This window comes from Leptonotus elevatus, chromosome 9 (genome assembly GCF_054856555.1).
Source record: "Leptonotus elevatus isolate MCC_2025b chromosome 9, RoL_Lele_1.0, whole genome shotgun sequence".
Classification (NCBI taxonomy): domain Eukaryota; kingdom Metazoa; phylum Chordata; class Actinopteri; order Syngnathiformes; family Syngnathidae; genus Leptonotus; species Leptonotus elevatus.
The window spans coordinates 5834639-5849989 of NC_141247.1; the positions used below are offsets into that span (position 1 = coordinate 5834639).

Here is a 15351-nt window from a genome sequence, read left to right on the forward strand (position 1 = left end):
CAAACAAAGGAATTCAACTTGCCATTCCAATAGTTTAGTAGGGGACTGTATCTTATGGCATGCAAGCACACTCAATGTGTCCATCACAAGGCAATAAGTGGGAGGACAGTAAAGAGGAGCGCATCCCACACAGCCACCTGCCCACTTAAGTCAGGGCTCACACTAGTGAGTGTTGAGTCAACCAAATTGAATATGTGCCCTATTAAGTGTGCTAATTGGTGTAACTAATGATAACGTATACTGAACGCTCTTCTACCATCGATGTCCAAGTGCAGCAGCTGCCATTTTGCATTAGATCAACAACCATTCATGCTTCTGCTGCTGCAGAGTGGGAGAGCTGAAGCCGGTGGTATCTGAAGCCTATAATCCAGAACTAATAAGGCTCATTCATTTTAATGAAAGGAGCCATATGGTGAGATTTCATTCAAAATTTCAAAGGGTTCATTTGGGCTTTTACCTTGATCCGCAGCCAAAGGTCAGATAACTGACAAGAAATGCTTCCAGTGGTTCAATCACAGCATCTTTTAAATTAGACTCAAATTAGATTCAATAGTGTAGTCAAATGTTGAATTATTTTTCAAAGTCATAAAGTCATCTAGATCTGGAGGTACATTGTAGACTAGTAAAAATCTGCTGAGGACCTCCAGAAGCTCTCTCTCTTTGTGGTGTTTAATCATTTTGCATTCAAGGTGCCACGAACAGATTTTTGATATCACACATATGCAACATACATTATTTGAATGTATGATGTTTAGTTGACAATGAAAAACAAATGCGTTTAAAAAAAAAAACTATGTTGTCAATGTATTGTCATTTGATATGCATGTATTATTTTCCATTTGTCTGAAAAACAACACGACTGAGCTCTTTTTTTCAGATAAAGAGGAAAGAATGAGTTGCATGAATATTTTGTAAAGTAGGGATGGGCATAATAATTGCTGATTTATCAAGTCTTGAATCAAAATGCAATGTGCTACTTCGCTTCAACTTGTCTCAACTAGTGTGCGGTCTAAAAGCTTTTATACACCAATCTGACGTCCCAAGTGTCGTGATGCGCCATCTGAATGGTGTAGAACGCTCATGTCATAATGTTGGAGCGTCTGGGGAGTGTATTTGAATCGGCGTCAGGCAGTCGTGACATTTGATCACTCTTAGTGGCTGTTTGCACGGGACAAGAACACGAAGTGACAAATGCAGATAAATAGTTATAAAGCCTTCACAATTTCGCTCATTTTGGAAAATTCACTCTTTGCTTTTGGATATACAATGTCTGTCTGGACATTGCGCATTACTCTGCAAAGAGCCTGAGGGTGTGCATTATGACTGAAAATTATTTTATTTACTTATTATTTTTTTCTTATTCTTTATTTATTTATTATTTTATTTTACTGTATAGAGTTACACTACTCAAAAAGTTAGGGATATTTGGCTTTCAGGTGAAACTTCAGGACGAGCCTAAAATGCATTCTAATGTTTACAGGTTAATTTAATGTGACCTCCTCTAAGCTTTTGAATGCACATGTCCAACTGTTAAATGTTTCAGTACTTTTTGCACAAGTTGCTGTTCTCGAACGAGGAGCTTAACGGCAAAATTCACAAACGACAATGCTCCAGCTCATGAAGGTGGTATCATCAAGGAACGGCTGTTGGAGACTGGGGTACCTTAAATGGAATGGCCTGCACTTATCCTATTGAAAACCCATAGGATCAGCTGAGTAGAGGTTCAAAACTCTGCACCCAAGAACCTCAATGACCTGAGGCCTGCCCTTCAATTTTTTGTTGTAGTGTACCCAACATTGTTGTTAGATTTTGTTTCAATCAATTGTTTGAGATGAGGAAATCACCAGTGCAACCATCTACTTAAATGTCCTACTTTCATGATATATCACTGCCGTGTGAACTTTTGACACACCTGAAAGCCAAATATCCCAAACGTTTTTGTGAGTAGTTTATATCCCGCCCCCGTAAAGAACTTTCTAGTTACAGCTGCCGATGGTTTGGTGTGGTATTACTTCTCACGCATGCACAGACGGTATGTAATAGTCGGCGTCGTGTTCAGTTTGTTGCGGTGTGTATTTCTGTCATTTTTCTAGCACGGCGTGTTGATGGTTGATCTGTCACATAGGCCAACGTCGGATTGGTGCATAGAGGCTTTGCCTATGGCAACTTCATGAGGCACAAAAACAAGTTCCATACGCTAAAAGAGACATTTTCACATCAAGTAATATTGAAAAAAACAAATAATGCCCATCCCTGTTGGAAAGCTGTGTTAATATGATCATATTGTTGCCCAGATGACATACATCTTGTTTTCACAGAAGGCGCTTTTTTCTTTTGCTGACGATATATATTTTATTATTTGTCTTTTGATGTCCCGTCATACATTTTTAACATGTATGATCTCCTGCCACCAACATGCCTGCCAGCCTGTTAATCCCAACCCCACCTCCCTGTATCGACATCCGCTGGTCTTGAACCAAGTGACCAAACTAACTAACTTCCTGACCATCCATGTCCATGCACTTTGACTTCTTTCTTTCTGTCTGAGAGCAAGGCTGAGAAAGAATTCAAAGGTTTTACCAGCTCAGAGGATATTATTGTACCTGTGTTCCCTACAGCTGTTTTGTACACTCACGGTTGTGAATAAAGACTTTCCTGCATCCACTTAGAAAAGAAGAATGATACAAAAAAATGTAGCTGCTTTGGAAATAAGGCTAATCTTCACATCACATTCAAACTCTGATTGCAAATTCTTCTTTTCTTGGATTTGTGAATGGGGAATGTCTTTGTCCGCAGCTGTCAGCTATAGGAAATACACACACTCACTCACCAGAGGGAGGTTGCAGCCACAAAGGAGATGATTTGAATGAGGATGACGATGACGTGTCATAATCTTCAGCGTTTTTTTGTTTGTAGAAGTAAAAACCAAAATCTTGAGAAATGAATCGTTGTGAGCTTTAATTCACTAGGAGGTCGTTTTGAGTTTCATATTGATATGTCAGTTACCATAGCGATCTGTACGCTGTCGTCTCCAAAAGGAAATTGCCATCTGTAGACAGACTTCCGCATCCAAGACATCTCCATTTATAGTGTCTGCTGTGTCTCCCTCTGAGGCCGCTGCTTGGTAAAACCTGACTTGATTGTTTTATGGGCATCCAGCATTTCAGCCCACTGCGGATGTACAACTAACACGTGCATCGTAAAACCAGGGCTCCTGCTTCATATCAGTAGCTATATGCAGGAGTTTCAACGAGCACATTAGTCAGTGTTGTCATAATCACCACCACCATGATTCTGACCTCGTTATATCTGTGGCATAGAATGTCTCCTAATGGCTATCATTTTATATTATTTTCAAGAAACCCTGTAAACCTGGCAGTGTTAAAACTGAACGAGCAGGGCCTCTTGGACAAATTGAAAAACAAGTGGTGGTACGACAAGGGAGAGTGCGGCAGCGGGGGCGGGGACTCCAAGGTCAGAGCCAGTTTGATAAACCCTGCGGGTAACCTACCACCACCGCTGGGTGCGTGGTGGGTGTATGGGGAGGGGGGGTAACCGGCAGACCCTCACTGCAATACCGGCCCGGCTTAAAAAACAAACAAACAGCAAATGACAATGTGATATATCATCATTTGTATTTTTTCAATTCTTGTTTAAAAAGCTCAACTGCAGCAAAGGAGGGTGTGCAGTGTGCCGGTTACCCAAAGTGATATAGTAATACACATCTACTGCCTTAGGGAGCCAGCACAACAAGCTAGATGGAGTATTAATGCATATCACTTTGATTCCTAATGATTCCAATGATGTTTATGCAACCTGTATTTGCGTGTGGGTGTGCGTGCGTGGGTGTGCATGTGCGTGATGTGTTGCTTTCTCCTTTCTTTAACCAGCTCAAATATTCATGTGTGAATGTATTTTGCTATGTTTTTGAATCAATAACATAAAATAACATGGTATAATATGTTATTTATGTTATTTCTTTGTGGTTGGAAGAATCCCAGTAAACCTAGCGGTGTTGAAACTCAATGAACAAGCCGTCTTAGACAAACTGAAAAACAAATGGTGGTACGATAAAGGGGAGTGTGGCAACAAGGACTCCGGAAGAAAGGTTAGTCCCCATCCTGATTCTGTCTCCTCACAGCATCTCTCAGCACAACCCTGCCCTGATCCTAGACCAGCCCCAGATCCAGGCCGAGAGGCCTCTGATACTTTGAGTACTCTTGCAGTAGCAAAAACAGTACAGGCCTGGACAAAAGTAGTATTCATCAGTTATTCATAATTTTAAAAAAAAATCCAAAAGTAACTAAACTTTCTGTGATAATATTTTAAGTGAAATGTATGAAAAATCAAAATGTTGGTTTAAAAAACCAAGTTATTTTCCCCTATTTTTGATTAAGGTCTTTCAAAGTATTTTTAAAAGCATGTTTTTGTACTGTGCACTCTTTTGTAATTTTAATAAGATATTGGTAAATGTCTAAACAATGTGAATTTTTTCATTTTTTATTAAGCCTCCTGTGTAATACCCCCCTAGAATTGATATCTTTTTTTTTTGTATTTAAAATAATAATAACGTTATTCACAGGATTTTACAGTTGATCAATAATTGGTTACTACTTAACTACTTTACGCATTTGCTATAAATGATTCATCAATAAGACAGTATTTTACTATGATTCTTAAATAAATAAATACATTTTCATCCACCTGCGTTAAAGTGTAATTTTCACAACAACATCTTTTAATAATTGCCTTATATACTTACTGTATATACATGTACTTTGTGGGCAATCTGGTGTCTGGTTTTAGTTTTTTCAAGTCTGTTTGTATGATTTTGAAATTTTTGTCGAGATTACTATTCTCCAAGCATATCAACACAAATGCCTGAGTTTAGCTTTCTAGAATCACTCAAACAGATTAACGTCCTTGACTTTTGAACTAAATCATGCATAGACTTTCATCTGGTAACTCAAAGCTGAGTCATATCGAGTTTACTTGCATGTGTTTGCACTTGAGTTTCATTCGCCTAATTTCATCGCATTTCCAATGAAAAGGCCTCCGACATGACTTGCATCTCAGTACACTACCACTATATACACACTTATTTTTGTTGCTTGGAAACAAATGTACCAGTCGTGTTTATCCCAAGCATACAACCAGGCAACCAGCATAGTTTTGAGGAATAAACATCATTCTTCAAACACAGTCAGATCATTTATTTTTAAGACGCTTCAGAGTATTCGGCCTCAGGGGCAGACCTTGAGAGGGTTGTAAATGCCCATGAAGATGATTTGATGAGCGTAAATTATTCCTGACAGGAGGAATTTGACTCTGAAATTGTCATGTTGCTTCAGTTTAGACTGATAACCTGCAGCCGGTCATGCCTTCAGAACACATTATTTGACACCGATCTTGCAATATTAATCTTATCTACATTATACCGTATAATACTTCCATATATAGTTCAACATTACTCAGCCGTAAAAATGAACATTTATAGTAATAAAGACAAATCTATTTAGGCGCTTAAATCTAGTATTTATTTATTTTTAATTCTGATTTAATTAACAATTCCCACTACAACTTTTATAGATCCTGTTTTTGCATTGATTGAATTTATATTAAATACAGGTACTATGATGAGACGTCAAAACTGTTACTAGAGGTAAATACCAAACCTGTAAATGTGTCATTTCCCTCACAATGTATGTCAATATAGATAAGTTGGAAATGCAGAGTAATTAGTCATTTAGAAAAATATATTAGCAAGATGTGTGCGTCATTTAAATATGTGTGGCCTGTGTCATGAAACCAGTGAAACAATACCTCATTTACATTCATATCTCTGGATAACTGATCTCACAAAACTGATAATTGACATTTAACCCGTGCAGTGACTGCATGTGTGACAAAAATGGCTCATGTGGCTCTGATACGTCTTTATGAAATCAAAATCAGCAGCCAATACCTTGGGTACTGTAGACGTATTATGTAATACTTTAGTACAATTACAACTTGTTGCACTATTACATGCATCTTGTACAGATGGGCCTGTGGTTCTGAGAGAAACTATTGTCATTGAGTAGATCTGTGCGTTTCATACTGAAAGAAATAGAATTGAAGCTATCTTAAAATTATTGATTTCATCCAGTTGAATTGTATAACTGTGCTTTGTGAGACAGGCCTGGAATATGTTACTGTTTTGTAATATTGTTTGTTTATGTTTTTTGTGCTTGTGTGTCTATATGCGTGCGTGCGTGCGTGTGTGTGTCTGAGTGAACTCCATTTACATCTTGATTTGACAACCTCATCTACATTATGTGCGTATTTCTGTATGTATACATGTACTGTAAAACTGGTCAAAACATTAGGTACTAGTGCTAGTACTATGTTTTATATTAGGGTGTCAACCGCTAAAAAAAAAATTTTCGGAATTAATCGCATGACTTCAATAGTTAACACACGATTACCGGTAATCACAAATTTTATATCTGTTGTAAATGTACAATAAAATATATGCATCTTTTAGTCATTGATACAGTAATTTCATAATAATTCATAAAATTGAGTTACAATTAAAAATATGTCCTGTACTGTTAAAAAAACGAGTGTGATATGGATTTCTGTTGAGGTAATTTTTCTGACACTAGATGGCAGAATTTCATTTGTAAGACGGTGGTGACAGCTCAGTGCATTTTTCTTTTGATATTAAAAGCTATCTAATATTTATTATGAAGTAACTTGAGAAATTCTGCACAATTTTAAAGTTGTAAAATATGACTTGACCCCACTCTCCACAAATATATGCATTATTATTAATTTTATTACTGCTCATTTTTTACGTGGACATGTCTGCTGCGTTGGGACTGGAATTCCCCCAGGTCACTCGTTAAAAAAAATTGTGGCGTTAAAGGAACTATAAAATAACACAAAATTAACGTAAAATTGTTGACACCTCCTATATATATATATATAATATTTTCCAGTGATCAACTAGTTTGGTAAATGCAGAATTTTTGTATAGCTTTGTCTTGGATCTGTATTGTCTTCAGAGCTGGGCAAAACTGTCGTTACATCGGCCCATCATTGACAGATCCTATTGAATTTTTGGCAAGTGCTTTATGACGCAAAGCCTAAAAAAAATACACGGACTGAGCACCGACTAAAGCAGGTTTACATCCGTTGATCCGGTCTTACTCCATGCAGTTTTCTTTGCACCATAAAGACCTCGCCGAAAATGCGTAAGCACTCACTGAAAGGTGGGCATCCGTCAATGGCGGGCCGATGTAACGACGGTTTTGCCCAACTTTGATTGTGCCCCTGATGACGTTTTCTTAACGAGAGTGTCCCTAATGTTGTGGCCGGTGATTACATAAGAATGTAGAATTATGTATAGGACTGTGTGTCATGTGGTAAAGGCATTTTTGCACTTTACTGTATACAGTATGTGTGAATGGAAACATCCTCAGTCAATCATGAGTGCGTAAATGTGAATGTTGTCTGTTGCTACGCTCCAAAATCTCCCCTCACCGATTGGCTCCCCCATCCTGTCGCTTCCCCCAGGACAAGACGAGCGCTCTGAGCCTCAGCAACGTGGCCGGAGTTTTCTACATCCTGATCGGCGGCTTGGGCCTGGCCATGCTTGTGGCGCTGGTGGAGTTCTGCTACAAATCCAGGACCGAGTCACGCCGAATGAAGGTGTCAACCGCACGAGCCGCTGCTGCCTCAGCTGCTCAGGCCTTTCACTGCTCAGCCTTAGACAGTGGTGCTAGCGCCCCCTACACAGAGCTGCAGAGCTACGGCCTGTACGCCAACAACACTGTTAAGATATAAGGGCAGAGCACAGCCACGGGGTAGGAAATGCTGTGATTAAGCCATGATGATGATGATGATGATGATGATGATGATGATGATGACATCCGCCTCCTCATCCCTCGCCCATCTAACCGTGGCCACAGTAGGGCCTTTCACGGCTTCCACCGCAGCTCTATCGCTCTCCTGTACCTCTCTTTCCTTCTGTCGCTCCCTCGCTAAGTTTTCGTGTTACTGATGGCCTGCAGATGTCCTCAATCACTTATTTCAAAATTGCCCTTATACCTGCTTCATTTTTAGTACTTGCAAATACAACATGGTTTGAGTCCTCCATCCTCACTATCTCGTCTCCCTGTAGCCTCACTCTTCGTCCTCCAGCTCTCGTTCACGCACATACAGTATATTCTGCCTTCTGCAAATCTTCATTCCTCTCCTTTCCAGTGCACCTGCTTTCACTGCAGATCACAATGTCATCTGCAAACATCATGGTCCATGGGAATTCCAGTCTAACCTCGTCTGTCAGCCTATCCACTTTTGCAAAGAGAAAGGGGCTTGGAGCTAATTCCTGATGCAGGCCCACCTCCATCATAAACTCGTCTGTCACACCTCACCACTGTTCTGCTACCCTCATACATGTCCTGTACTACTCTAACATACTTCTCTGCCACTCCGAACTTCCCCATGCAGTACTACTGTTCTTCATCAGATATCCTGTCATAGGCTTTCTCTAAATTAACAAAGACACAATGCAGCTCCTGACCTTCTCTGTACTTCTTCATCATCACCCTCAAGGCAAATTATGCATCTTTAGTACTCTTCTTCGGCATGAAACTATACTGTTCCTCACAAATACTCACTTCTGTCCTGAAGTCTATCTTCCACTACTCTCATTCATATCTTCATTGTGTTGTTCACCAACTTGATTCCTCAATAGTTCCCACAACTCTACACATTGCCCTTGTTCTTGAAATTGGTCACCAGCACATTAGTCCTCCATTCCTTAGACTTTGCTTACCTTCTAGAATCCTATTACCCAACCTGGTCAAAAACTCCACAGCCACCTCTTTAGATGCTTCTATAAATCCACAGGAATATCATCAAGACCAGATGCCTTTCAATTTTTCCACCCTTTTTAGTGCTTTTCTAACTTCCTCCTCACCAATCATTGTTACTTCCTGGTCCACCACAATTGCCTCTTATACTATTCATTCTCTCTCATTTCCCTCATTCAACCATCTATTCATCACACTATAACCACCAGTTAACACATTTCCATCTCTATCCTTAATCACCCTAACATGCTGCACATCCTTTCCATCGCTATCTCTTTGTTGGCCAACCTGTAAAGATCTTTCTCACATTCTGTACTGTCATTTGCATCTTTATTGACCTTTGCCACAACTGCCGTTGCTCTACGTCACATCACCTTGTATTCTTGTCTCCTTTCTTGAGTTCTGACTATTTCTCACTATTTCTATTCTTAGCTAGCCTCTTTCCGTATATGCTTTTCTGCACTTTATGGTAAAATATAAAAATATACATGTGGAATAGAAACCTCTCTATGGTGTTCATCAAAACTGAGCATGAGTCTTTTTTTGGAAGAAGATGGTTTTGACACATCTCTTATATTAGTTGTTATTCACAATAATGTACGTGAAAGTACTGACACACACATACTATATGCACACACCCCTACACACATACCGTAGACAGAAGCTCATGTTGGAGGACAAGTATAAAGGCAATTTGAATTACAGTGATGCATCTATCTACCTCTGTTACTCTGAATAAATCTGTCCCCTGCTCCTTCTGCTCTTTTTGCTGACTGTCTTGCAAAGCAGGGCCCATTGTGGTGAGCATCCTTTATATGTATACCATAAGGCAGGCCTGTGTTCCATCACTGCTTTAACGTAGAACCTTCTTATTGCATTTCAGAATTTTCAAAGTATGGATTTATTGCGATACAAATAAAAAGTTTCCCTTCATGTAGTTTACAATATTAGCCATTTAATTCCGTAATCAATCGACAACCCGATTCAACAACAGTCACCTGCTTGGGCTTACTTTCACTTGGGTTTTTTTAAACAGAAAAGGCACAACAGGGCCAACAAGGATGTTTATTCTTCATTTTTAATCAGAATAGAAACGGGCATTCGATCAGTATGCTGATGAAATTGCTGAGGAGCTACAGTGCCTTTGTACTGTTTGGCTTGAAAAACAACAATGCTGTTCCCATTAGCGCAGTGCTTCTCAAATAGGGGGCGCAGTGTGATGCTGGGAGGGGCGGGCCCTTGTGACCTCGGGGTACATGTTTTTTTCTGGCCATACTAGAATTAAGTGTAATTGCACATCCACTACAGTAGGTGGCAGTGACTCTCATTGTCAGGGAGTGCGCAACGAGTATTAGCTCCTCTACAGAGACATACTCCCACAATTTTATAGACAAATAATGTATACAATAATTTGAATTTGCGGTCTGATTGTAATGTGTTACTGTCCAACAGCAATCCATTAACGACGCCATGCGCTGCTCCACCCTGACCAGGATGAGCGGTAACGGGAGCGGAGGAGAGAATGGACGACTCCTCAGCCACGACTTCCCCAAGACCATTCAGACACTGCCATGCATGAGCCACACTGCCAGCATGGGGCTGGGTGCCTCAGGAATGTGATCACATGACTTAGGCAGGGTGGAACAGGACGAGCAGAAGACTCTGATGACGCCCCAAAAAAATCGTGGCTGTGTGGTTTGACCCATTAATTCTCCTGGCGTTGCCCGACTGGATCAAGATTTAACTTACTGCCAAAATGTACTCTTCAAACGTTCCTTACAAGCGACAGAGACTCAAGACGTTTTTAATATGTGGATATTTGGAAAAAAACAAAATAAAAAAATACATAGAGAGAGAAAGAAGACAGGAAGTGTGCTGCAATAAAGAATCTGGGTGTGTTTTTACTTCTTTTTTTACCGTGTTCTTTTCTGTGCGGCAAAAAAAAACAAACTTAAATGTGCCACCTGCGTTGTGCCATTGCAATGAAGTTTTTGACTTAAGTCTGCGTGCAATATTTTCATCTCGACTGCTGACCCTGTACTACCAACATGCTTTTTGGTGGTTGAGGGTGTCTTCGCACTGATGAAGACAAACACTTGTGACTGCTACAATAATTTCAATTTGGTTCTTGGCGCCATGCCTGCACTCTCTCACATGTCCATGTATTTGTTAGGAGGACCAAGTGCTCTGTGTAGCATAGTTTTAAGTAGATGGTTTGCACTGATGTACGGTAGAGTGTGGTTGAGTTGATTCAATCACGATTAAAGGCTGATGCTGTTTGACAGGCTACAAAAACATGCATTGCTGCTACACCTCATGTACGTAACACATCACTCCTTGTCTTTGTGCCATAGCATCATTATTTGTATGCAGAAAGTTTTTCTGTGCTTTTCTTAGACTGACCTCGTGAGATAGAAAAGGCACACTGGTGCAATATTGTGACTAAGAGTGACCTTCCACTGTATTCTGCTGCTGTGAGATTCCCAGTGTGTCACTGCTATATTCGGAAATCTATTAGCAGCATATGTTGAAGAGTAAAGAAATATACTGGCAAAAGTGCTCCTGAAATACAAGATGGATTCATCTCTGTGATGCATGTGATGTGGTTTTCAATGTGTTCAGTTTTAAGGAATTGGACAGTGATGCTACAGTGCCTTGAAAAAGTATGCAGACTCCTTGAACTTGTTCAGATTATGTGAGCCTACAATCACAAACTTAAATGTATTTAGACCAACACAAAGTAGCATGTCTCCATCTCATCTGGCTGAGCTTCAGGTTTGTTTGTTTTTGTTTTTTAAAGAAGAATGGGCAAAAAAGCTCATAAAGAAATGCCCCAAAAGACATGCAGCTATAATGCAGAGAAAGGTGGCTCTATATATGTGACATCAGATTTTTCAGGTTTTATTTTGTAAACTTGATATAATTTCTGTTCTCTTCACAAGTATGTGTATCTTTGTGTTGGCCAGTCATATAAAATCTCAATCAATAAAAAAAAATATGAATCAAGTTTGTGTTTGTAAGGTGAAAACGTGAAAAAGTTCAAGGCGTATGAATACTTTTTTATGCCACTATATTCAGTCATAAATTTCCTGAATAACTCCCTAGCAAATACCCCCTTTTCAAACAATTTAATAAAATGTACAAAAATGTCATGAAAGGGGAGGTCAACCTAAACATTTTCTTTACAAACACATTTTCTAGTCTAAACACAATATTCTGATTAATATTGTGATTGTGGAATATGAGCAAAATCATGAGAATCTACCCATTCATATCCATCTCAGGTGGCGGCCATTTTGCCACTTGCTGTCAACTGAAAATAACATCACAGTTGCTCAGGTCACAGCCATACCATTACATATACTATTATTATTGCCATACCAATCGTGGCTCACCTGTTTTCTGAAGCTGAGCCGTGATTGGCTGTTTCCTGAACCCATCTGTGATGTCATTTTCAGTCGCCTGAAGTGGCAACATGGCCGCCCCAATTCATGGATAAAAACGGTTGGATTTTGCTGCTTAACTCATATTCCACAAACACAATATTAATCAGAATGCACATTGAGGGCACATCTAGCTTATTATTGTAAATAAATAAAATTGGGTTGACTTCCCCTTGAAGGACTTACATGATTTTTTTTGTACATATTCCAAACTTGTTCAGGTTTATTTTAAAACTGTTTAAAAACAAAATAATTTAGAATTAAGTATTGCAATCATATTCTTCTATTTTTCTATAGCCTACTTTTCCATTTATCAGATTCATCCACTGCGATTAGCAATTTGCCATATCATGGACGTTTTCAGCACTATACCAAGTTCAAGATCCTTAAAACAACAGAATGTCTTATTTTGTGACCCAAAAAAACTTTTTTTTTTAACTGTTCCATACTTTAGAATCATCATTTTTTACGTGTTGTAAATGTGTTCATAATGATACAAACCAACAGTATTGTTATGTTGTGAAATTGCCATGCAGGTGTAATGTATTTAAGCCAGACGCTATTTTGTTTTTGAGCAGAATGAACATTTGAATATTTTCCACTCCCCTTATCACATGTCATCTTGCAGTGAAATTTGGTTTCAGACAAAGTAGATGAAAGTAAAGGCGGGTACATGAAAACACGAAATTACAGTCATTTATCACCCTTCTTGCAAATTGTTCATACCTAAAGCTGTAATTTTACCTGAGGGTGATTCGAAGGTTGTGGCTTATGTCTTACTGGATGTCTCCTGTCCCATCATTTACAGTCCCACCTACATTACACTATCGCTTCTTCCTCTAGTCTAAGATGTCTATTGCTTTGTTCTTCCTTTTCTGCTTTATGAACTATGGTACCAAATTGAATACTTCATATCCTAAATTACTTACTGTTAATGATAAATAGGCAGAGTTCACCAAAATCATACATATCAGCACCTATGATGTATATAAAAACGATTTCCTCTCTCAAATGTTTGTTTTTGCAGAGACGCCTCTGTGTACCTGAACTGCGTGCATACTTTACTTCCGTCTTTTTGTGCTGTTGCATTGATTAGGGCACAGCACAGCACTCCTCAAACAAGGCTTCACATTCAGAGAGGTTTTATATGCCATAACAGATTTATAAGAAAAAATATATATATCAAAAAAATACACTTGATATTTGTATTATAGAGGAGAGTTTGGTTGCCAGTGTTTTACACTTTGAATAGTGTAAAAATAAAAAAAATAAAAAAAAATAAAAAGAGAGAGAGAGAAAGCCAGTGTAGAAAAATCTATTGAAATGTTAAATCGACTTATTTTTCATTTTATTGCTGAGGTTTAAAAATTATTTCCTGTTTGTACTTTTAAGTGTGAGTAATTTAACACAATTTGAATATTTCCATGTTGTTTTCCTTTTTCACAGTATTTTATTCTTAGAATCTGATTATGGGTTACAAAGATGTTTTTTGTTATGTTTTATTTAACTACAGAAGGGATGTCTAAGAATCTTAAAAAAAAAAAAAAAGATTAACATGTTTAAAGGAGGGGGGAAATTTGATAAATATTTTTTTCTAGCCAAAGTGTCCTGGAAGGAAGTCATTGTGCTTTTGTAACAGAATAAAAGAATAAACTATGTATATTTGTTCATGGACATTTGTGTTATTTAAATGATCCTCACACATGACATGACTCCATCAAATAAGTGACTATGTTAACATGCAGTCAATATTCGGGTTAAGGTCAGAATTGTGGTTTGTGAAACAATCGAGGTAACACATTTAAATGCGTGGCAGAAAGAGTTACTCTGGTTTACATGGGCTGTGTCCGAATGTCCACCCTTGACCCCTAAGCCCTCATTCACTACACAGCCCCGCACTATAGGCTGTTTGGCGATTTGGACAGCCAGCTCACTACTTTCTCCTCGTCGCATAACCCATGACCACCGTACCTGTTTCGGCAGTTTAGAAATCTCTGACTATTTATTGTGAATGAAAATGTTATAAAACTGTACTTTATTTACTTTATTGTACATATTTTCAACTAAAACAAATTCATAATTTCAGTGTGATATTTATTATTTATTATTATATTTAATGCATAGCTTTGATTGTCGTGCTTGCGCTGTTGCTCGTGCTGTTGCTCGTGCTGTGTTGTTGTTGTTTTTTCATCCATTGCAATGCATTGTGGTCTATATCAACCCGGTTGAGTGAGCATGCTCTACATTTTCGATCCCTGGACATTCGGACACCCCTACAAAATGGCGTGAGCCATCAGTGGGTCACCATTTAGGGAGTAGGGTGCACATTCGGACACAGCCACGGTCATTTGTGTTTGATTAGAATATCGAACCGTGATGCACGGACAACGTAATTACATAAATAACGTAATTTACGCTTTTAACTTACTACGTTCCATAAAAGACATTATATTTATGTCACTCACCACGCTAAATAAAGTAGTCGGTTTCCTCCTCGCTCCAGAAGTGTGTTTCTTTGCTGCGAACGTCATGTTTGTTTACACCGGCTTGAGTATTTCTGGTGGGTTACACGCCAGAAGCACGGACTTATCTACTTACTACGTCTAATTGGCACAAACGGTGGTGTTTTCGCCATAGAGACACAAAATAATGTGAAAATGCCGTGGAGAAATCAATGTATTCAAGCGAGGCTCCTTTACCGAGTGAGTGAATGAGTGAGTGAGTGAGTGAGTGAGTGAGTGAGTGAGTGAGTGAGTGAGTGAGTGAGTGAGTGAGTGAGTGAGTGAGTGAGTGAGTGAGTGAGTGAGTGAGTGAGTGAGTGAGTGAGTGAGTGAGTGAGTTATACAAGTCGTCACGACATAGGCCAAAATTCCTTGCAAATTCAAATAAGCGAAGACGAGGAAAAGATGACGAATAAGAAAATAGAGAGCATGCACACAGCGAACAACAATGCGCCGTTCAATCGAGGTATTCCGAATGCGAGCAAGAATTTGGGTTATGAAAGGGGTAGCTCAGGGCTCTTATTCGGGTTATTAAAAACCCGAAAA

The 15351-nt window shown here is 38.9% G+C and overlaps 1 protein-coding gene and 1 pseudogene across 4 annotated transcripts in view; both read left to right on the forward strand.

The window, feature by feature from the left end:
* The window catches only part of gria1a (glutamate receptor, ionotropic, AMPA 1a), an 89360-nt gene extending 75396 nt beyond the window's left edge, over nt 1-13964 (forward strand). Inside the window, exons 14-16 of one of the 4 annotated variants that reach the window (XM_086085700.1) lie at nt 3994-4108; nt 7561-7695; nt 10314-13964. In XM_086085700.1, coding sequence (XP_085941826.1) covers nt 3994-4108; nt 7561-7695; nt 10314-10481 — 418 coding nt within the window. In that variant the 3' untranslated portion in view covers nt 10482-13964. Of the gene's footprint in view, nt 1-3359; nt 3475-3993; nt 4109-7560; nt 7851-10313 lie in introns of all 4 variants that reach the window. The other 3 variants (XM_086085702.1, XM_086085699.1, XM_086085701.1) reach the window with 3 other exon arrangements.
* Nucleotides 8556-10306, forward strand: LOC147168203 (uncharacterized; annotated as a pseudogene).
* Nucleotides 13965-15351: the final 1387 nt, after the last annotated feature.